The sequence below is a fragment of the Pristiophorus japonicus genome, chromosome 20 (genome assembly GCF_044704955.1).
Source record: "Pristiophorus japonicus isolate sPriJap1 chromosome 20, sPriJap1.hap1, whole genome shotgun sequence".
Taxonomy (NCBI): Eukaryota; Metazoa; Chordata; class Chondrichthyes; family Pristiophoridae; genus Pristiophorus; species Pristiophorus japonicus.
In genome coordinates this window covers 5,004,309-5,026,659 of record NC_091996.1, presented here as the reverse complement: position 1 = coordinate 5,026,659, position 22,351 = coordinate 5,004,309, and the positions used below count along the sequence as shown (strand labels likewise).

Sequence of the window (22,351 nt, the reverse complement as noted above, 5' to 3'; positions counted from 1 at the left end):
GCGAATGGACTTGGTGCAAGTTCGGATACAGGCAGCAGAGTTTTGGATGAACTTTAGAGGGTGAAAGGTGGGAGGCTGGCCAAGTGAGCACTGGAATAGGCGAGTCTGGAGAAAAATTCATGGTTGAGGGTTTCAGCAGCAGATGGGCTGAGGCACTGGGACAATTTCCTGCTCCTGAACCACACATTTGTACTCGGATGTGCGATGTTTTGCAGTTGAAAAAAAATTGGAGTGCTTCACTTAAAATTGTTACTTGACATTTCTGGTTGAAGGCCAGTGACCAAGAGGGTCGCTGCTGCACAATAGCAGCAGGGCTAGGACAGGTGCAACAAATCTTCTGGAATTTTTTGAGGATGTTTCCAATAAAGTGGACAAAGGAGTACCAGTTGATGTGGTGTATTTGGACTTTCAGAAGGCTTTCGACAAGGTCCCACACAGGAGATTAATGTACAAAGTTAAAGCACATGGGATTGGGGGTAGTGTGCTGACGTGGATTGAGAACTGGTTGTCAGACAGGAAGCAAAGAGTAGGAGTAAATGGGTACTTTTCGGAATGGCAGGCAGTGACTAGTGGGGTACCGCAGGGTTCTGTGCTGGGGCCCCAGCTGTTTACATTATACATTAATGATTTAGACGAAGGGATTAAATGTAGTATCTCCAAATTTGCGGATGACACTAAGTTGGGTGGCAGTGTGAGCTGCGAGGAGGATGCTATGAGGCTACAGAGTGACTTGGATAGGTTAGGTGAGTGGGCAAATGCGTGGCAGATGAAGTATAATGTGGATAAATGTGAGGTTATCCACTTTGGTGGTAAAAACAGAGAGACAGACTATTATCTGAATGGTGACAGATTAGGAAAAGGGAAGGTGCAACGAGACCTGGGTGTCATGGTACATCAGTCATTGAAGGTTGGCATGCAGGTACAGCAGGCGGTTAAGAAAGCAAATGGCATGTTGGCCTTCATAGCGAGGGGATTTGAGTACAGGGGCAGGGAGGTGTTGCTACAGTTGTACAGGGCTTTGGTGAGGCCACACCTGGAGTATTGTGTACAGTTTTGGTCTCCTAACTTGAGGAAGGACATACTTGCTGTTGAGGGAGTGCAGCGAAGATTCACCAGACTGATTCCCGGGATGGTGGGACTGACCTATCAAGAAAGACTGAATCAACTGGGCTTGTATTCACTGGAGTTCAGAAGAGTGAGAGGGGACCTCATAGAAACGTTTAAAATTCTGACGGGTTTGGACAGGTTGGATGCAGGAAGAATGTTCCCAATGTTGGGGAAGTCCAGAAGCAGGGGTCACAGTCTAAGGATAAGGGGTAAGCCATTTAGGACCGAGATAAGGAGAAACTTCTTCACCCAGAGAGTGGTGAACCTGTGGAATTCTCTACCACAGGAAGTAGTTGAGGCCAATTCACTAAATATATTCAAAAGGGAGTTAGATGAAGTCCTTAGTACTCGGGGGATCAAGGGGTATGGCGTGAAAGCAGGAAGTGGGTACTGAAGTTTCATGTTCAGCCATGAACTCGTTGAATGGCGGTGCAGGCTAGAAGGGCTGAATGGCCTGCTCCTGCACCTATTTTCTATGTTTCTATGTTTCTAACAGATAAAAACAGACCCAATATCAAATTTAGTAGAAGCACAGAAAGTGAACCATTTGTGCTTGGGAATTGCCAACAGTGGTAGGATAGCAATCAGGAGCTCAGTGTATGGAGAAATCACCCTGTATGTCACTGTGGTGCAACCTTCCAGAGAGTAGCTCTTAAATAGCTCGTAACACTGCCCCAGAGTGACCAGACCAACATTCCCACCCCATACAAGCTCTCAGCCATGCATCGATTGGGAGGTCCTGCACAGGTCATACACCAACAACTGCCTCGAGAAAATATACCGTGCAGCAAATTTAAAGGGACTGCACACAAAATAAAAAATTAGAGGGAACATTGGATCTGACCTTATTCTACAGAAGCTACCTCAAAAATAGATTGGAATCCAGGAATGGAGCAAAAATGACACTTGGTCCCCCTCAATTCATTCTCTCCCACTTCCCAGAAACACACCTAGCTGCCTCAAACTCAGTGCCCGCTACCAACCTCCCCTGAAATTGTAATCTAAACCTCAACCATTCGTACAGAGCCGCATGGTGGTGACTTTTTAGGGCACTAAATGGGGACGAGAAGTGTGCATGCGTATGCACGTGGAACAAGAATCAAGGGGGGGGGGGATTTTAAAAAGCACTTTTGAAAAGAAAAAAAGAGGCAGAGCAGGTGAAATAAGGTAGTGTTGAAATAAGATGTCCTATTTCTGCATTTTTAAGCTTGTATAACCTGGTATTTGCTATCTTCACACTGATCATTTGTTAATCCCTGTAAAACAAAACAACTTCTCCAACCTTTACTCTGAAGCTAACTTTCGAATACCTGCACTAATCTTCACTGCTAGTTTCTGAAACCTCGCAAAAGGGTTTCAGCAGCAGATGGGCGGAGGCACTGGGGCAATTTCCTGCTCCCGAACCACACATTTGTACTCTGATGTGCGATATTTTGCAGTTCAAAAAAAATTGGAGTGCTGCACTTAAAATTGTTACTTGACATTACTAGCTGTGGTTTGATAACTGGCCCAACACACTGCTCCACACAACTCCTTACATGGTGACAAGACCACTTGGTCTGTAGCTCTGCAATCAATGCAGAATCTCATTTGCCTTAAAAAAGGTCTGGACCGATACAATTAATTGAGTGCAAGAAATAGGAGCAAAAAGTAGGCCATTTGGCCCCTCAAGCCTGCTCCACCATGCAATATCATGGCTGATCTTCTGACTCAACTCCACCAACCCTGGATATTTAAAAAATCTGGTAGATCAGTCTTGAAATGAGAGCAGCCACAGCCCTCGGGTATTAATTGCTATTACATATAACATGCTCCTTCTGGCAGCTTGCTCCCATACTAAGTATTTTACACTGCTGATTCAGTTTCACAAGACTCCAAGAGTTTCAGAATCTGATTCCCATATTGGTCTTATAAATGTGCAAAGGAACCATTTCATGCAAACATACATACATGTACACTTCATTTATATTGCCACTAGTGAGGGAAAGGACCTCAGAAGCAATAGTCAGGTGTGTATGGTCAGAGCCCTCTAACCTGTGACCCCTGACCCTGCCCCCTCCAAACACACATATCTGGCCCTTTGAAGTTCAGGCAACTCGGTTCTATTTATGCTTGGATTTCCTGCTCGCTGGTTTGCCCTGCAGGTTTGGAAAAGGCAGCTCTCAACACTTGCTTCATGGATCTGGAAAGTGGGATTAGGCTGGATAGCTCTTGATCAGCTGGCAGACAATGGGCTGAATGGCCTCCTTCTGTGCTATAAATGTCTACGATTTGCTCAGTAAGCTGGAGTGCTGTGAAGGGAGATACCTGCTCACTCAGCAATGCCTCAATCCCCTCTAATGCTTTAGACTGTCGAGAGGATCAGCCTGCCCATGATGTTCCAAGGTTCCAACCCAGCAACATCACACATGGAACAGAGGAGGCTGAGGGGAGATTTAATTAGGGTGTATAAAATTTAGGGGGCCAAGATAGAGTGGATAGGAAGGCCCATTTCCCTTAGCAGAGGAGTCAACAACCAGGGGGTATAGATTTAAAGTAATTGGTAGGAGGTTTAAAGGGGTTGAGGGGAAATGTTTTCACTAGTGTGGGGTGGGGGTCTGGAACTCACTGCCTGAAAGGGCAGTAGAGGCAGAAACCCTCATCACAATTACAAAGTACTTAAAGTGCTGTAACCTACAGGGTTACGGACCAAGAACTGGATAGCTCTGTCAGCCGGCATGGACATGGCCAAATGGCCTCCTTCTGTGCTGTAAATGTCTATGTTTCTATGGAAACAGCTCAGAATCCACTGCCTCATTTACAGTGAGAGCTGTGGGGAGTTGGCACTTCATAGGAGCAGGCAATCTGCACAAAATGGTCCAGATTCCCTCTTCGTTTAGAGCATTAAAAAAGCACAGGGCAGCAAGAATTGCTCGACACAATGTTGAAGGTTCTGGCCCATTTATGATGAGTCTTTTCAATAGAACCGCTTTCCTCAAACCATTGCTCATAGATCAGTAGCTGCATCATTTGTGGGTCAGTGCCAGGTTCATTCACTGGTAAAGTACTGTGACCCAGAGAGCAATCACAAGAAGATGCACAACATACCTCCAAAGTGGGTCCAGTCTGCAGATTTGCTGGGCAAAGGTAATCTAAAATTAGCACATGAAAACAGAAAAGAGAGAGAAACTGATGCAAGTCATGAATAATTAATCATTTTACCAACAAGGATTGCTTTCCATTTATGCAAGTTCACCATTAGTACGATAGTTAGTGAAGTGCAACCGATCAGAGACCACACGTGTCCATCTGAGCTGTAACCTCTGGTGCACAAGTCAACAAGGCAATGTTGCAGCTTTGATTAATAATTGTGGCAAGAACCTCACCACCCTCCCTTCCCCAAGGTTCCTTCCTACAGCTCGCACCAGAAAATGCATTGCTGGGCATCAGGTGTGAAAATAGGACTGGGCGCAAGCAGGATAAGCCCCCTTATGGTTGAAGAGCCTGTCGACACTACGTCAAGGCTCAATGTGAAAAATGGTTACTTCGGTGAAGTATTAAAAGACACATTTAGAGTGCCTCACTACCACCAGACGTCTTAAAAGCGCTTTACAGCCAATGAAGCACTGAGTGTAGTCACTGGTGTAATGTGGGAAACATAGCAGCCAACTTGCGCACAGCAAGCTCCCACAAACAACAATGTGATAATGACCAGATAATCTGTTTTATGTTGATTGAAGGATAAATATTGGCCAGGATACCAGGGAGAACTCCTCTGCTCTTCTTTGAAATAGTGCTGTGGGTTCTTTTACATCCACCCAGGGTGTAGACGTCTCATCAGACAGTGCAGCGCTCCCTCAGCACTGCACTGGAGTGTCAGCTTCAGATTTGTGCGCTCAAGTCCCTGGAGTGGGACTTGAACCCACTGAATTTTGACTCAGGCGAGTGTGCTACCCACTGAGCCACGGCTGACACAAAGAGGGATACTACAGCAGTAGAAACAAATCACAGCCAGAGTCAGTAGTTCGGGGCGGGAAAAAAAAAAGAGAACTGGGGGAAAAAAAACCCCAGAAAATATGTCACATGGATTTACAGGACACGGTGGAAGCAAGTGCCAGCTTGGCCAGCAGGTAGCACTCTCCCTCGGAGTAAGGTGGTTGTGAATCAAACTCCCCCTCTAGGGCTGGGGCACATACTGTAGGCCTCCACTTCAGCACAGTATCGAGGGTGGGCTGCTGTGTCAGAGGTGCAGTTTTTCAGATTTAAAAAAAAGAGGCACAAAATTCCACAAAGAGCAGAATGTTTGCCATTATCCTCAAACACAAACAGATTGGACTCTAGGAGAACCAAGGGAGATGGGGGAATCAAGTGATCGTATTAATGGTGGAGCATGCTCGAATGGCCGATTCCCACTTCTATTCATCTCATTTGTTGTGGGTTCTTGTGCACAAATTAGCTGCCAAGTGTGCCTATAACAGACGATACTTCAACAATTAAGTAGATATAGCACAGTATTTAGGTGCTCCACATTTCAAGTTGGTTCAGCCTTTCAAAGCTGAATGAGAAGCAGTGACTTGTACACCAGTAGGTAGCTGGAGGGGGGAGGTTACGGGCGAGATAAAATTAAACACCACAATCTAGAGATCCAGGTGAGATACAAGAGTTTAGATTTTGGTTAAAGTCTGTGCTCGACACAAGGGATGCACGTGCTGGGAGAACACAGGATGCCCAAAATGGAAGCAGCAGTCTTCCCTCAGGTCTGGTGTGGCACAGCCAAGATGCAGGGTAAAATTCCCTTCTATCTGAGGATTATGCATTGATGCACCTCCCCAAACATAAGAGGTCCTCCCTACTGCATCAGAGTGGCATTTCCATTTACAGAAAACACCAGTTGCACAGTTAGGAAAGAGAGCTTAAACAGTCAGAAAATTTAAAGATTAAGCCCTCCCCTAAGTGATTCTTCAATCAGATCAGAAATTGCAAATGAAATGATACAAAAATCAGACTGCATCGATACAGCTTCTATTTTGAGCATCCATTTTGGAGGGGGGGGGGGGGCTGTTTAAACCAATCATTGGCTTGACATAGGATTAACTATTAAAGTACCGCTGCAATCACACAGCAAGTAACGTGTTAGAAGAGGGATGGGCTCGTGGAGCATAAACGCAAGACCAGTTGGGCTGAATGGCCCATTTCTGTGCCATACATTCTACGTAATCACTGGGGCATGATCACATTGTGCACACGAATTGGAAATTCATTAATTAGTGTTCCTTTCTTCTGTCGTGTACAAGACTTAATGGAAAGGTTGGATTCGCCCACACACCAATATGGTGTTTAATCAACAGTCAACATTCAGAAACTGGTCAGGAAAGTGGAAAGTTACAACAGGTCAGCCCGCAGCTGGACTGGACTTTACAAATTCCTCCTCTCCTCCCTCCCTCCCCCACCCACGTATTTGAATGCTGCAATACCAGATCTGTCGTACGTTGCAGAACAAGCAAATTTCCCTCGTGTCCCCAGTAGGGACACTCGCAACCAGCATGAACACTCTGGGTTAGGGGGCAGGGGAGAGAATACATATTACAAAAAGCACAAGTTTCCATCCCATAATTCATGCCAAGAAAGGTGCACAGCAGCATATAGAACCAGGACTAGCCTGGAATGGCAGCTGGTCCCAAACCCAATGGGTCCATCAGAGGATGGCCAAGGTCACCAGATTCCTATCATTATTAACTTGCTGGTGTGCCATTTTTGTTGATGTTCATTCACCAATTAAAAAAATAAAGCACTTGCTGCACCAGGCAACACTACTTTGTCCGGTTAAGGTGTCTTTAAAATTATGGAAGGTTTAGATGGAGTAGACATCAAGTGTTTACACTTATGGGGAAGAGCATAGAGGCCAGCATTACAAGATAATCACAAAATCCAATCAGGAATTCAGGAGAAATTTCTTTACCCAGGAGAGTGGTGAGAATGTGGAGCTCATTACCACATGGAGTAGTTTGAGGCAAATAAAATAGATGCATTTAAAGGGAAGCTAGATAAACACTGGAGAAAGGAATAGAAAGATATGCTGATGGTTAGCTGAGGAAGGATGAGAGGAGGCTGGTGTGGAGCATAAACACTGGCACAGACTGGTTGGGACTAATGGTCTGTTTCTGATGTATATAAAATCGAAATAGGAGTCGTCAGCCATTTGGCCCCTCAAGCCTGCTCCACCATTCAATAAGATCATGGCTGAACCACTTCCCATAACCCTTCACTCCCTTATCATTCAAAAATCGTGTCTATCTCCACCTTAAATATATTCAATGACCCAGCCTCCACAGCTCTCTGGGGATAGAGAATTCCAAAGATTCACAACCCTCAGAAGGAATTCTCCTCATCTCAGTTTTAAAATGAGCGACCCCTTATTCTGAAACTATGCCTCTTAGTTTTAGATTCCTCCACAAGGGGAAAATATCCTCTCTGCATCTACCCTGTCAAGACCCCTCAATCTTATACATTTCAATAAGATCACCTCATTCTTCTAAACACCAATGAGTATAGGCCCAACTTTTCTTAAGACAATCTCTTCATCTCAGGAATCAACCGCGTGAACCTTCTCTGAACTGCCTCCAATGAAAGTATATCTTCCTTAAAATGAGACCAAAACTGTACGCAGCACTTGGTGTGGTCTCACCAAATTTTGGAAGCAAGGACTAGGAGAGGATGGTCCCCAGTGAGTCAGCATTGGAAGGGGGTCCCCACACAAAATTTGAGACCCACTGCCCTTGCAGCAGAAACCCAGAGATGCTCCAACATTAATTGCAGAGAGGCAAGGATTGCAGGTAGGAGCACAGTCACATTGCTAGGGAAGGAGAAAAAAAATCAGCTGCCTTCTCCATTAAGTGAGCAATCACAGAACATTTGGATGTGATGTGCATCCCCATCCAGTCAAACAGACCTGCTAGCACCAAAAGTTCACACTTGGGAAGAGTTGCCAATTCTTTGAGGTTTCATCACAACCTCCAACCATCTCAACCAGTCCAACAACCCATTTCCTCCATCCCCATCTCCAATATTTCAACTAACTAAAGAAAATGGAGAACAATCTTGTTTTAATGCTGCAAGATTCTATTAAAAAAGAGAAATCCAAGAAATCACTCAGGAAATAGAGGCTCCCCATTAATCAGATAAATTAACCCAAGCAAGCACCGTGAGTGTTAGAAACATTTCATGGACTCAATTAATTATCGAAGTTTAATTGGTGATTATAACAGCACGACGGCAAATTCCACACTTACCTGACCATTTTTCTTTGACTCTGGGGCTCGGGCTGCACAGGGCAATGTCTAAAACAAACATGGCGGATGCAGTTACCTTTCCCATCCTTGTTTTTTTTTTTAAATATAAGACAACCAAAACAGCTTCTGGTACAAAATGTACCAGTCGTCCCTTGGCACAAACTGTGCCCTGCCACAGATGATCGTGGGCTGGAGTGAGGGCTGACCAACACCAGAGTTGGGAAAGTTGGCAGTGAGTAGGGGCTGGGTCAATAGCAGCAATCTGTGCATTAAAACACACATTTGGCAGAGGTGCATAAACAGAAACAAACCTCCTGCTATACAATGCACCAAAAACACTGCACTTAACACTCATGATCGATGCCAATTGGAATTTGATTGGATGAAGACAAAGGACAATTGAGAAATACTTTTGGCTTCATTTGCAATACAGAAAATTTTGCTTTCAAAATCAGAATGTCCTGAACCTTCTTTAAAAGCTTGCATTTCTGGAGTGCCTTTCATTATCTCAGGATGACAGAGCTTTCGTGGTGTTGGTGGAGTGATAAATATTGGCTCAGGACATCAGGGAGAACCCCCTACTCTTCAAAATAGTGTTGTGGGACCTTATGGTCTGGGTTCAACATCTCATTGGAAAGACGGCACCTGCGACAGTGCAGCACTCCCTCAGCACTGCATTGGGATTCCCACCCTTCCAGCTTACCTGCTGAGCTCCTTCACATGTGCATCTCCTCCTTGCTGAATCAGCTTGTCCAGCACATCGAGCGGTGAGACCAACGAACACGACAGACCCTCAGATTGCTCACATGTGGCTTTCTGAAGCTCGGAGGTCTTCTGTTTGATGAAGAGACTCGCTGTCTTGGGCAAGGCCAATTCAAAGAGGTGTTCGTACGGGAGGGGGTGCCCGCTACTGAGCGGAGGGTGCCTCAGTGCTTGGACCTTCAACGGAGGGCTGGGTGTAAAAAGTTCCAAAGACGTCGACCCTGTTTTGACCGCCTGCTGCTTAATCGGGCTTCTAGAACAGTTCTCACTTGGCTTCTCGATGGGCATGAACCCCTGTTTGACGGCACACTGCTCGTGCCTGCGAGGGTCTGGGGCTCTACCAGTTGTAGATGGGGCTTGCTGGGGCTCGGGGCACAGTCCTTGCTCAGTGGCAGCAGAGTACAATTCCTGCTCACGTTTCATCTGAGGGCCGGTGAGTGTTTCAGTCGTGTGTTGAAAAGGAGAGTCGAATCCTCCTCGGGTAACTAGGGACCGCAGATCAATGGGTGTAATCTCAGAAAGTTCATCAGCAATAGCAGCTGTCAAGGCAAAAATACATCCTTTATATATTTACACACAGTAAACCCACGGCACTGGTAATTATACCATCCCTTTCCCTCCCTACATAGATGAACACGTCTACACTAGGTCCCCACATCATTGAGTCAAGTGATAACTTGCATGTATACAGTGCCATTAATGTACTAAAGTGTCCCAAAGCACTTCAATGGCAGTGGACAAAAGTTGGCCAAATCCTTGGTCAAAGAGGTAGGTTTGAAGGAGGGTCTTGGAGGAGAGGGGCATGGAGCGATTTAGGGAGAGAATTCGAGAGATTAGGGCCCAGGCAGCTGAAGGAACGACCACCCATCATTATAGGCAGTCCCTCAGAATCAAGGAAGACTTGCTTCCACTCCTGAAGTGAGTTCTTGTATTGGACTGTTCAGCCATCAGAGCCACAGACTGTCTGCCCCACTTGTGACAGTCGCTGAGGGAGGGGCGGGTGGGACTGGTTTGCCACATGCTCCTTTCGCTGCCTGTGCTTGACCACTTCACGCTCTCGGCGTTGGGACTCGAAGTGCTCAATGCCCTCCCGGATGCACTTTCCCCACTTAGGGCGGTCTTTGGCCAGGAACTCCCAGGTGTCAGTGGTGATGTCACACTTTCAGGGAGGCTTTGAGGGGGTCCTTGTAACATTTCCACTGCCCACCTTTGGCTTGTTTGCCATGAAAGAGCTACACACAGAGCACTTGCTTAGGGAGTCTCATGTCTGGCATGCGAACTGTGTGACCTGCCCAGCGAAGCTGATAGAGTGTGGTCAGTGCTTCAATACTGGGGGATGTTAGCCTGGATGAGGACACAGATGTTGGTGCGCCTGTCCTCCCAGGGGTTTTGCAGGATCTTGGGAGACATCGTTGGTGATAGATCTCCAGCGACTTGATGTCTTCTGGGGCCTTAAACATCCGTAAGACAAAGGTCCTCCACCAGTCTGTCCTCGCCGCACAGCACTGCCCCCCAGTCATCAAGATCCACGGCGCGGCCCTCGACAACGTGGACCATTTCCCATACCTCGAGAGCCTCTTAAGAGCAGACATTGATGCGGAGATTCAACACTGCCTCCAGTGCGCCAGTGCAGCCTTCGGCCGCCTGAGGAAAAGAGTGTTCGAAGACCAGGCCCTCAAATCTACCACCAAGCACATGGTCCACAGGGCTGCAGTAATACCTGCCCTCCTGTATGGCTCAGAGGCATGGAGATGCAAAGACAGCTCAAGTCACACGACCACCAATGGTGGGACGAATGAAAATGGTGATAATGAAAATCAGGGATAGAAGACAATATAGAAGTTTACTGAACCCCATACCTTCAAAAAGGAGGTGGGGATAGATTAGCAGAGACTCTCCCATGGAGGGCATGTCTCCCCCAAATGAGAAAAAACACCTTTATCTTACTACGTTCAAAGCTTCCTTGATAAAATACAATATCCTCACCGACACCTGGGAGTCCCTGGCCAAAGACCGCCCTAAGTGGAGGAAGAGCATCCAGGAGGGCACTGAGCACCTCGAGTCTCGTCGCCAACAGCATGCAGAAAACAAGCGCAGGCAGCGGAAGGAGCGTGCGACAAACTAGTCCCACCCACCCTTCCCCTCAACTAGTCTGTCCCACCTGTGACAGGGACAGTAATTCCTGTATTGGACTGTACAGCCACCTGAACTCAGAATGGAAGCAAGTCTTCCTCGATTGAGGGACTGCCTATGACGACGACTGCACATTACATGTTAGCCCAGATGAACTGCAACATTGTGAAATTTTAATTAAGCAATGGAATACAAATTTTTTTTTTTGGAAGTTTGTGAATGATCCCTCAGGATATTCAACAGAAATCAAAAAGAGAAACAAGATTCTGAAGGATTGACAGGGAAGATGCTGAGAGGTTGTTTCCCCTGGCTAGAACCAGGAGGCATAGTCTCAGGATAAGGGGTCAGCAGAGGAGGAGGAATTTCTTCACTCGAGGGTTGAGAATCTTTGGAATTCTCTGCCCTGGAGGGCTGTGGATACTGAATCAGAGTATATTCAAGATAGGTAATATTTTTGGAGTCTAAGGGAATCAAGGAATATGGTGATTAGGTGGGGAAAAGTGGAGTTGAGGTTGATCAGTCATGATATTGAATGGCGGTGCAGGCTTAAGGGGCTGAACGGCCTACAACTGCTCTTATGGTCTTAAAATCAATGCATTTTCTTTTTGACAAATAAACCATGAATTCAAGAGTCATTTTGCCGACAATGCAGCCTGCGTTACAGCTCGCGTCTGGAGTGGGGCCTGAACCCATGACCTACTGACTCAGGGGCTGGAGTGCAACGGAGCCAAACATAAACTTCTAGTATTGCCACCCTGTTCATCTCTGAAGGACATTGCTCCTGCTCCTGAACAGATCCATCACATGTCTACTCTGTATCCTCACCATGTTCAATTGAGAATCACTCCATTACCTACTCTCTCCCATCCTGTAATCACTTCACCTTGATTGAGTATTTGATCCTTTTTACAATTTTGTTGGCATTCTGCACTGCAGATATTGGTCCCAAGTTCTCAAAAAACTAAAAGTTGCGGTAAGAAGAATGAGACTGAAGTCCATCGATAGGATGGGTCCTGATGAAGGACCCATCAGCATTAACCATCTAGAATCTTGACAAGACATTTGTCTGCCATTACACAATAACCTACGGAGTGAACATCTAAAAAAAAAAAGACACTACAACATCCTGCATGGAGATAATATATCCTCCGGAAGGGACAGAGGCCAGGGTGGGAATAATTAAGGGAACGGAATGAAACGATAGACTTGCATTTATATAGCACCTTTTATGACCAGTCATCCCAAAGCACTTTACAGCCAATGAAGTAATTTAAGTGTGGTCACTATTGTAACGTAGGAAACACGGCAGCCAATTTTCACACAGCAAGCTCCCGCAAACAGCAATGTGATGACCAGATCATTTATTTTATTTTTAAGTGATAAATATTAGCTAGGACACCAGGGCGAATTTCCCCTTATCCTCTTAGTGGCTGTGGGATCTTATGTCCATCCGAGACAGCAGACAGGGCCTGGGTTTAACACCTCATCTGAAAGATTACACCTCCAACAGTGCAGTGCTCCCCCAGTACTGCACTGCAAGTGCCAGCCTAGATTTGTGTGCTCAGTGTCTGGAGTGAGACTCAAACCCACAACCTTCCCACAGCTGATGGGGCAAAAAGGAGATCTTGCTCCTTCATGATCTGCATTGACAGATTTCAATGCCCTTGCTTACCATTCTGACAAAAGGTATGCGACCTGAAACGTACTCACTCGATGCTGCCTGACCTGCTGAGATTTCCAGCATGTCCTGTTTTTATATACCGTTTACTACAGTTGGTGTACAGGTCATACCTTCTTCATTCTCCTTTTCTGTTCCATCCTCTTGTAGATTGAACCCCTTTATAACCTCTGGCAGCTCTCTCAAAGATACTGATTTGACATTCTCAATCTCCAACCCTGAATACACAGGATGTAGAAAAAGTAAAGAAATATTCATCATGCCACATGGAAAAAAAATACCAAGTCTGATTGGGCAGAAGCCAAAGTACCAATTCTAACACTGTTGGTTAATTAAATATTAGGATTTGTACAATCAAAAAGGCCAGCAATTCCAGCCCATGGAGGGGCGACGGTGGAGTAGCTACAAGGAAAGTTTGAACAGGCTGGGGCTCTAGAAAAGAAAAGGTCGAGGTGTGACCCGACAGGTCGCAGGGTTTGATGGGGTAGACAGAGACAGGATGTTTCCACTTGTGGGAGAGACCGGAACTAGGGGGCCATAAATACAAGATAGTCACTAATAAATCCAATGAGGAATTTAGGAGAAACTTCTTTACCCAAAAGACAAATAGTATCGATGCATTTAAGGGGAAGCTGGATAAACACAAGTGGGAGAAAGGAATGGAAGGATATGTTGATGGGGTGAGCTGGAGACAGGTGGGGAGCATAAACACCGGCCTGCTTCAGTGCTGTAAATTCTATGAAAGAGTTCCGCAAGCAAATTTTTCCCCCCGTCTACCTAGTGAATAGATGCATCGACATTTTGGAATGTACATCTAGCGGGGCCGAGCACTTCGATAGAAGATAGATAACGCAGGCATTCCACTCACCTGCGCCCTGATCAACACTGCTGACATGGTGCTGTCTGATTAGTGGCTTCTCATTCTCCAGCTTCCCATCCTGGAACAGCAATAAAAAGACAGCATTAGTATTAGAGTTGTGGCTTTGAAGAACTTTATACCAATAGATCTTAGAAGTGTCAGGGGTCAATTAAGAACACCGGAGTCTGCGACAGTTAGGATTTAATGCATGCAACATGACTGGAGAGCAAGAACTGCAAAGCAATTGAACCCTTCAGTTAAAAGGCATGACGTTGAAGATTACAGAGGAAAAGCAACACAAATCAAGAGGACACGAGATAACAAGCATAGCCCATGACTGGTGTTCACTTGGAAAGTGAACAATGACAAGGCAGCCTTTATTGTCCATATTTAGTTGCCCTGATGAGGCAACTACATAATGTGGGGCCTAGATTTCAAAATTTTCATAACCCTCCATGGCCTCACCCCTCCCCATCTAATCTTCTTCAGCCCACAACGGGCCCCCACCCACCCAGAGATGTCTACGCTCCTCTAATTCTGCCCTCCTGAGCATTCCTGATCATAAATCACTCAACTATTGGTGGCCGTGTTTTCTGTTGCCTAGGCCCCAAAGCTCTGGAACTCCCTGCCTAAACCTCTCCGCATCTCTATCCTCCTTAAATCCTACCCCTTTTGGTCACCTGCGCTAATTTCTACTTATGTGGCTCATGCCAATTTTTAAAAATCTCAATACTCCAGTGAAGCACCTTGGGATGTTTCACTACATTAAAGGCATTACAAGTTGAACCCCCCTGTATCCAGAAGCCTCCCTCATCCAGAACCATTCCCAGCCACCGGGTGGCGCAGGCGCAGAACTCCGATATGCACAAATTAAAGTCCTTCCTCGCTGCTGACTCCCGCAATCGACCTCTCTCCTCTCTCCTCTTTCTGCCCCCCCCCCACCCACATGATCTCTCTGCTGCACTTCCAGCCCCGATATCCCCTTGTTCAGTACCTGTACCATCCAATTTAGCGTGACCACCCCTTGTCCGTAAAAATCCTTAATCCAGAACAGGCCAGGTCCTGAGGGTTCTGGATAAGGGAGGTTCAACTTATATATAAAAATACAAGTTGTTGTAGTAGTCACATGTAGACTAGACTAGGTAAGAGTGGGAGGCCCCTCCAAAAGAGAACATTAGTGACCCAGCTGGATTTTTACAACAATCCAGCAGCTTTTGTGGCCTCTTGCCAGTACACACACATTGGCAGATTTATTGAATTCAGTCTCAGACCGTGCCCCTGGTGGGAGTTGAACCTGCGATAAGTCGCTAGTCCAAGAGCAGAGTGGGGTAGCCTACTGATTCTGGCACCGGGACTCTTGGAAAGCCCCTCAACGCAGCACGAGTCCGTGCTCGTGCTCGCTGTGTCCGAGTCAGTAAACCCAGCACCTCAAAGCAACTGAAATAAGATTGGAAGGGTTTCCTGCGAACCCACTCACCCAATCCAGAGTGTCCCTGCAGATTCTCAGTAGCCCATTCTGGGCCACAGCAACCAATATTCATGCATCTAGTATTGGCCCACTATCCAGATGGATGGAATCGTGGGATGCATGCAACGTCAAGAGCCAACACCTCATTGCTGCCCCAACAAGAGGTCCCCGGCTTCGGCCTCCCTCGGAGACAGTGGGCAGCGCTTGACCCAATCCGCACGGGCGCTGACCATCTGCTCCACACGCGGACAGTGAGGGGCGACTCGAAGTGCGACTGTGGCCATGGAACGCGTCACATTAGCTGCCCACAGATCTGTGGCAGAAGGCAGCTCATTTCTCCACTCGGCATTTCAACAGGACATCGAACAGTTGGCCAAACTAGCCTTCCCATATAAAACAGTAACCCAGGCTAGTAGATGTGGCTATAAAGAAGGGAGTGGAGAGAAATGGCACAGCCAGGGAGGGTGGGGGGGGGGGGGGAAAGAAAAAAAAGATGCAGGCAAACAGACTTGCAATGAAAACACCTCAACATTCTATGGGCTTTCCTCGAGAACAGCTCTGACCCACTTCTCTGACGCAATGTGTCACTTATACATAACATCCACACCAGTAGTAATGACCATTATTGCACGATCTATAAATTTACACGAGTACCCATCGAGCCCGTTTTACCTTCCTTGACAGTGCTGCTGCTGTCGAGGTTGAACTGTGCATAAACTCCTCTGCGGGACACGGCAGGGGAGGGGAGAGTGCAGGCGCTTCTGTAGATGATCCTTTCCCACCTACTGTTTAAATATATACAAGAGACAGAATTAACGAATAGCTCTTCCAACACACCGAGGCTCCCCACCAACAAAATGCAGAATCGGTTCTGAACTCTCCCCAACTTCTGGAAGTGAACAACTGCAGGCCAGAGGCTCAATGTGCTCACATCAAAAACATCACAACCGGTTTTCCCTTCACAGACATACTTGTTGTGCATTTGCAGCATTGTCCCATTTTATTTCACAGTATTTGCAATTTCTTTACAGTTGGGCCAAAGACACTGCCCCGAGCAACTCCTGCAGCGATGCCCTGGGGTGGCAAGGATTGGCCTCCCCAATGACCACAACCATTGGCTGCTTGCAGCTGAGTGGGAGGGGCATACAGCATACACCCAGGGTCCCAATGTAAACAATTGCCAAGCCACGATTGAGGCATCAACACACATCCAGATCATTTTTATCTGTTTATATTTAGATAGCAGAGTTACACTGTTGCAGTGTGGTCACCAGACTCATTGTATTGGTCACGTGAAGCCAATGCATTCGAATGGGGTGGTCTTAATACATCATCTCAAATTGCTCCCATCGCAACCTCTAGTGACACTCACCAACACTACTGCACACCAATGCTCCTTGTAAGCTGTGTTTTGTTCTGCATGGCTGGTTTCTTTTAATGTGCAGTCCCTTTACATTTCTGCGCATGCGCAGTGTTTAAAATGTAAAATCCGGTGAGCGGCCTGCGAGGGATCGATCAGATTACTGTGCAGCTGCGGGCAGGCACCTTAGCGGGAACATTGCCGCACACTAGTTCAATACAACCCCAATGGTGGGGATGATTAACCTGTAATTGCTGTACCGGGTATTCTTCCACAGATCAATGCAGACAGTTTGAAAATATCAAACACACCATTACACTTCACTGAAAGTTAGCGACAACACTGATTTATGCCAAGTTATATGGAACAGTTCACCAGAGGATTTTGCACTGTATATTACACAGGCATAGCCCAGGTAGCTGAGCAACCATCCTTACAGATGCCCCATGAAGCCGGTCGTGGTGTACATACCGGGTGTACTGTAAACCCTATGTAGGGAAGAGGCATTCTGGGAAGTTTCAAACAGGCTCGTTGGAGAAAGTCCTCTGGAAGAAGGAGGCGTAGACAGCCCACAGGCTGAAGATGGGCTCCAGAGCAGGCTCTAAAGAGGATACACAAATGCAAAATCATTTGAACTGCTGTCAGCCACGGCTCAGTGGGGAGCACTCTCACCCGATGCAAAAGGTTGTGCGTTCAAATCCCACTCCAGGGACTGGAGCACAAAATCCACGCCGACACTCCCAGTGCAGTACTGAGGGAGTGCTGCACTGTTGGAGATGCCGCCTTTTGGATACAATGTTAAACTGAAGCCCTGTCTGCTGTTGGGAGGATGCAAAAGGTCCCATGGCCACTATATCAAAGAGTTGGGGAGTTATCTCCAATGCCCTGGCCAATATTTATCCATCAATCAATGTATTTATATAGCGTCTTTAAGCATAGTGAAATGTCCCAAGGCACTTTACAGGAGTATTAGGAGAAAAATTTGACAGTCACATAAGGAGAAATTAGTACAGGTGACCAAAAGCTTGGTCAAAGAGGTAGGTTTTAAGGAGAGTCCTGAAGGAGGAGGGGTAGAGAGAGGTTTAGGCAGGGAGTTCCAGAGCTTGGGGCCTAGGCAACAGAAGGCACGGCCACCAATGGTTGAGTGATTATAATCAGGGATGCTCAAGAGAGCAGAATTAGAGAATCGCAGACATCTCAGGGGGGTGGGGGGGGGGGGGGGTTGGAGGAGATTACAGAGATAGGGAGGGGGCAAGGCTATGGAAGGATTTGAAAAGGATGAGAATTTTGAAAGACGCATTGCTTAACTGGGAGCCAATGTAGGTAAGCGAGCACAGGGGGTGACTGGTGAGAGGGACTTGGTGCGAGTTAGGACACGGGCTGCCGAGTTTTGGATCACCTCTAGTTTACATAGGGTAGAATGAGCGAGGCCAGCCAGGAGTGCGTTGGATAGTCAAGTCGAGATATAACAAAAGGCATGGATGAGCAGGAAGATGGAATTGGATTTGGGAGGTGACAACACGTTCAAGGACTTGAAGCATAGGGAGGTTGGAAGGACAGAGGGATCGAGGATCACTCAAAATCTGGTCATTATCACATTGCTGTTTGTGGGAGCTTGCTGTGCACAATTGGTTTCCTACATTAAAACAGTGATGCACTTTTAAAAAAAAATAGTACTACATTGGCTGGAGAGGGGTTTAGGAAGTCATGAGGTTGTGAAAAAGCACTGTAGAAATGCAAGTCTTTCTGTTTTGCATCTTTCCTGCTTAGTGTGGACTTGGCTTTACCTGGAGCCCATCTGCAGGGAGGTGTTGAGAGACTGGCGGCGTCTTATACAGAGACTGGGATGCTGAGAGACTGCTGAATGTGGCTCTGGGGGTGTAAGTTGAAGATGATGATGCACTACCTGCGAGTGAAGAGAGAGAGTTAAACTCACTGAAAAGCTTTGCATACAGAAATACAATCAGTTCAAAGCAGCAGTAAAATGTCCACGAACAAAAACAGATTCCAGCCCTCTTCCACCAGCCCATCCAATAGAGACTAAAACTTTAGAAATTAAGGTCAACAAAACAGTGACATTTTTCTTGATCCACACCATTGAGGGGGGGGGTTTAAAATTATGACGGACAGTTTGTTCCCAGTGATTGAGGGGTCCTGAATGAGGAGGTCACATGATTGAAGGGAAGCGATTCAAGACTGAGGAAAAACGTTATTATACACAGAGGGTTGTGAGCAAAGCTCCTGTTAAGCTGCACAGCCTGCAGGTCCCACAGGCTGCTCATCAGCTTTACAAACTGAAAAAACACGAGAGAAATGAAGCATGCAGCCAAAAAAATGAGGCAACATTTCGTGCCTATTTCCACCTCTGCCTCAGCTCATCTGCTGCTGAAGCCCTCATCTATGCCTTTTTTTATCTCTAGACTTGACTATTCCAACACTCCTGGCTGGCCTCCCACGTTCTACCCTACGCAAAGTAGAGGTGATCCTAAATTTGGCAGCCCATGTCCTAACTCGCACCAAGTCCCGCTCACCCACCTACATTTGCTCCCAGTTAAGCAATGCCTTGATTTCAAAATTCTCATCCTCATTTACAAATCCCTTCAGGGCCTCGCCCCTCCCCATCTCTAATCTCCTCCAGCCGTACAATCCCCGCAACTAATTCTGCCCTCAAGCATCCCCAATTATAAAATCGCTCAGCCATTGGTGGCCGTGCCTTCTGTTGCCAAGGCCCCAAACACAAACTCTGCCGAAATCTCGTCGCCTCTTTCCTCCTTCAGGACACTCCTTAAAACCGACAACTTTGTCCAAGCTTTGGGTCACCAGCGCTAATTTCTACTTATGCGGCTCGGTGTCAAATTTTTAATCTCAATGCGCCTGTGAAGCACCTTGGGACGTTTCACTATGCTATATAAATACAAGCTGTTGTTGTTATCAGAGTTCGTGACTGAACCAGAAACAGCATCAGCCTTTACAGGTTAGGTAACTAGATGAAGGGGAATAAAGGGATATGGGGCAGGATTGTAAGGTCTTCTGCGTTCCGTTTCTTGCCCTGGAGCATCGAGGTCATTTGCGCCCTGCAGCGATCCTCGGGTCCTGTATTGCCGCGGCGCGGAGGAGCACCGCGCCGGTGTGCAACGTCCCTGGTTAAGACACCGGCGTGAGTATGAACTCCTGCCTGACCCATCTGCCCCAGTGCGCCTTGCACTGACCGCCTGGAAAATCCGTGTGGTCCAACCAGTCGGCGAGGAGGTGAGTAACGGACACCTAAGGCAAGCGTGATTGGTTTTTTTTTTCAATGATTTGTGTTGTGGTGGCGTAGGCAACCCCCACCAGGCCACTTGGAGCACCCCCAGCCCAGCTCTTTAGCTCAGGAGTTTCCCATCCTTGCGCCAAGAGAGGTGTACAACACCTCCCTTAGCGCTGTGCCCCATGATGCAGGGCTCAGATGCCAAACTTAACTAAATCGCAAACTATTCCCGGCTGCTAACTTTCCCACAATGCTGCCATTATCACCCCAAAAACATAAGCGCCTAAAATCCAGCCCATGCGATTACGATACTGCTCATGTGAAGGATAAACACCAACAAGGAGTGGATGGGTTGAACTGCCAGTTTGTAACTTCTGTACAATTGATGTAATTGAAGATTGGGTTTCCTTTCTTACCAAAGCTGCTCTGAGAATCAGAGAAGGGGCTGGAGCTGTGGTCAGTGTGCTTGGGCTGGGTATGTGTAGAGAAGTGTTTAGGCATGACCGTGTAGCCCTCTTCACATGAGGCCTCCTTCAGGTCCAGGGAAACTTTGGCACATTCTATGACAATGTCATGAGTTTCAAATCGCTTCCATCTGAGCACCAGAACAGGAAACAGAACCATTAGCCATCGGCAATCACCTCATTTGATTCAGTAACACTGGGAGGGGGGGTCAGGGAATATTGCCAAGGGTAGGTCTAACCCAGGCAGCCATTGTAGGAACCAAGCTTAAACTATTATCGCCAATGCCCAAGGCAAAACACACATCTGCTCAGCTGCAAATCTTAGAAAAGTAATCATTGGATTATAAAAGATATGTGCATTAATATAGCGCCGTTCACAACCACCAGACATCTCAAAAGCACTTTACAGCCAATTAAGTACCTTTGAAGTGTAGTCACTGTTGTAATGTGGGAAATGCGACAGCCAACTTGCACACAGCAAGCTCCCACAAACAGCAATGTGATAATGACCAGATCATGTTTTTGTTTGTTGATTTAGGGATCAATATTGGCCAGGACACCAGGGATAATTCCCTTAATGGCAGATTTCAGATTTGTATCACAAACAACTAGCCAGATATTTATATTATGTAGAAACTACAGCACAGGAACAGGTCATTCGGCCTAACTGGTCAATGCCAGTGTTTATACTCAATACAAGCCTCTTCCCACCTCCTATTCTTTTCTCCCTCATGCATGCATCAAGATTCCCTTTAAATGCATCAATGCCATCAGCTTCAACCAACCAGCAAGGTCCACATTCTTGCCACTTTGCAAAGAAATTCCTGCTAAATTATTTTTGATCAGTTAGTGGTTACCTTACATTTACGCCCCCTTTTATATTTTCTGGACAAGACACTTTCCCTTCATCAGAGATGAGATCTCAGCTGAATCCCATCATGCCAGAGACTTGAGCACAATTTAGGCTGACGCCACCAGTGCCGTACTGAGGGAGCACTGCACTGTCGGAGGTGCCATCTTTCAGATAAATTCCTATATTGGACTGTCCAGTCACCCAAGAACTCACTGAGTGGAAGAAAGTCTTCCTTGATTGAGCGACTGCCTATGATGAGTACTGAGGGAGCGCTGCACTGTCGGAGGTGCCATCTTTCAGATTAGACATTAAACCGAGGCCCCTTCTGTCCCCTCAGTTGGATGTAAAAAAATCCTACGACAATATTGAAAGAGTAGGGGAGTTAACCCTCGACCAACATCATTGAAACAGATTATCTGGGTCATTACCACATTGCTGTTTGTGGGAGTTGTTATGTGCAAACTGGCTGACATGTTTCCAACATTACAACAGTGACTACCTTGCAAAAAGTACTTAATTGGCTATAAAGCACTTCGGGACACCAGAGGTTATGAAAGGCGCTATAGAAATGCAAGTTTTCTTTTAAACACATGTAGGTAGAAAAGAGGGAAAAAAGCTGTTTGAGCTCTACACACTGCAGGCCCTCGATAACAGAGCAATGCTAGGATTGATTATAACTGGGAGACTTGTACATAGCATTCAATCTCTGCAAAGACAGTCAAAACCTGGCTGACATCACACAAAATATATCAAACAGCAGGAAAAGGATACGCAACGCCAGGTTAAATTGCAACACATTTAAAGCTATTGTACAATCCCAGATTAGATTAAATGCTCTTGTCCAGACTTGCATTTGGGAGAAAGATGCTTACACAAGGATACGAAACGTTCAGCCAAAGCGTCACTTACTTGATGGGATCCAGTTCGTGGTCCTTGGTTCCAGTCACCAGCTCGGGGTGGATTCGCACGTGTTCCAGCATCGGCTGCAACAGAGTGATTAGCAACGCAGCGAGTTTAGAATCAGTGCAACCGAGAACCTGCCACTGCCTGCGGGTCAGAGGGCTGAGGCAAAGCCGGAGTAGTCACTGACACACCCCCCAGGCCCAAGCCTAGACTAGCATGCAACAAGGCAATCGCAAAACCTGTGCAAAA

At 46.6% G+C, this 22,351-nt stretch overlaps 1 protein-coding gene across 4 annotated transcripts in view; it reads right to left on the bottom strand.

The window, feature by feature from the left end:
• The window catches only part of tsc1b (TSC complex subunit 1b), a 56,148-nt gene that overhangs the window by 15,492 nt on the left and 18,305 nt on the right, over positions 1–22,351 (bottom strand). For 3 of the 4 annotated variants that reach the window (XM_070863668.1, XM_070863671.1, XM_070863669.1), the window contains exons 7-16: positions 22,109–22,182; positions 20,299–20,477; positions 18,423–18,541; positions 17,107–17,236; positions 15,948–16,060; positions 13,817–13,886; positions 13,062–13,166; positions 9,079–9,676; positions 8,376–8,423; positions 4,195–4,238 (exon numbers count right to left, since the gene is read on the bottom strand). In XM_070863668.1, the coding sequence (XP_070719769.1) occupies positions 4,195–4,238; positions 8,376–8,423; positions 9,079–9,676; positions 13,062–13,166; positions 13,817–13,886; positions 15,948–16,060; positions 17,107–17,236; positions 18,423–18,541; positions 20,299–20,477; positions 22,109–22,182 (1,480 nt within the window). The remainder of the gene's footprint in view (positions 1–4,194; positions 4,239–8,375; positions 8,424–9,078; positions 9,677–13,061; positions 13,167–13,816; positions 13,887–15,947; positions 16,061–17,106; positions 17,237–18,422; positions 18,542–20,298; positions 20,478–22,108; positions 22,183–22,351) is intronic. The other variant, XM_070863670.1, reaches the window with a different exon arrangement.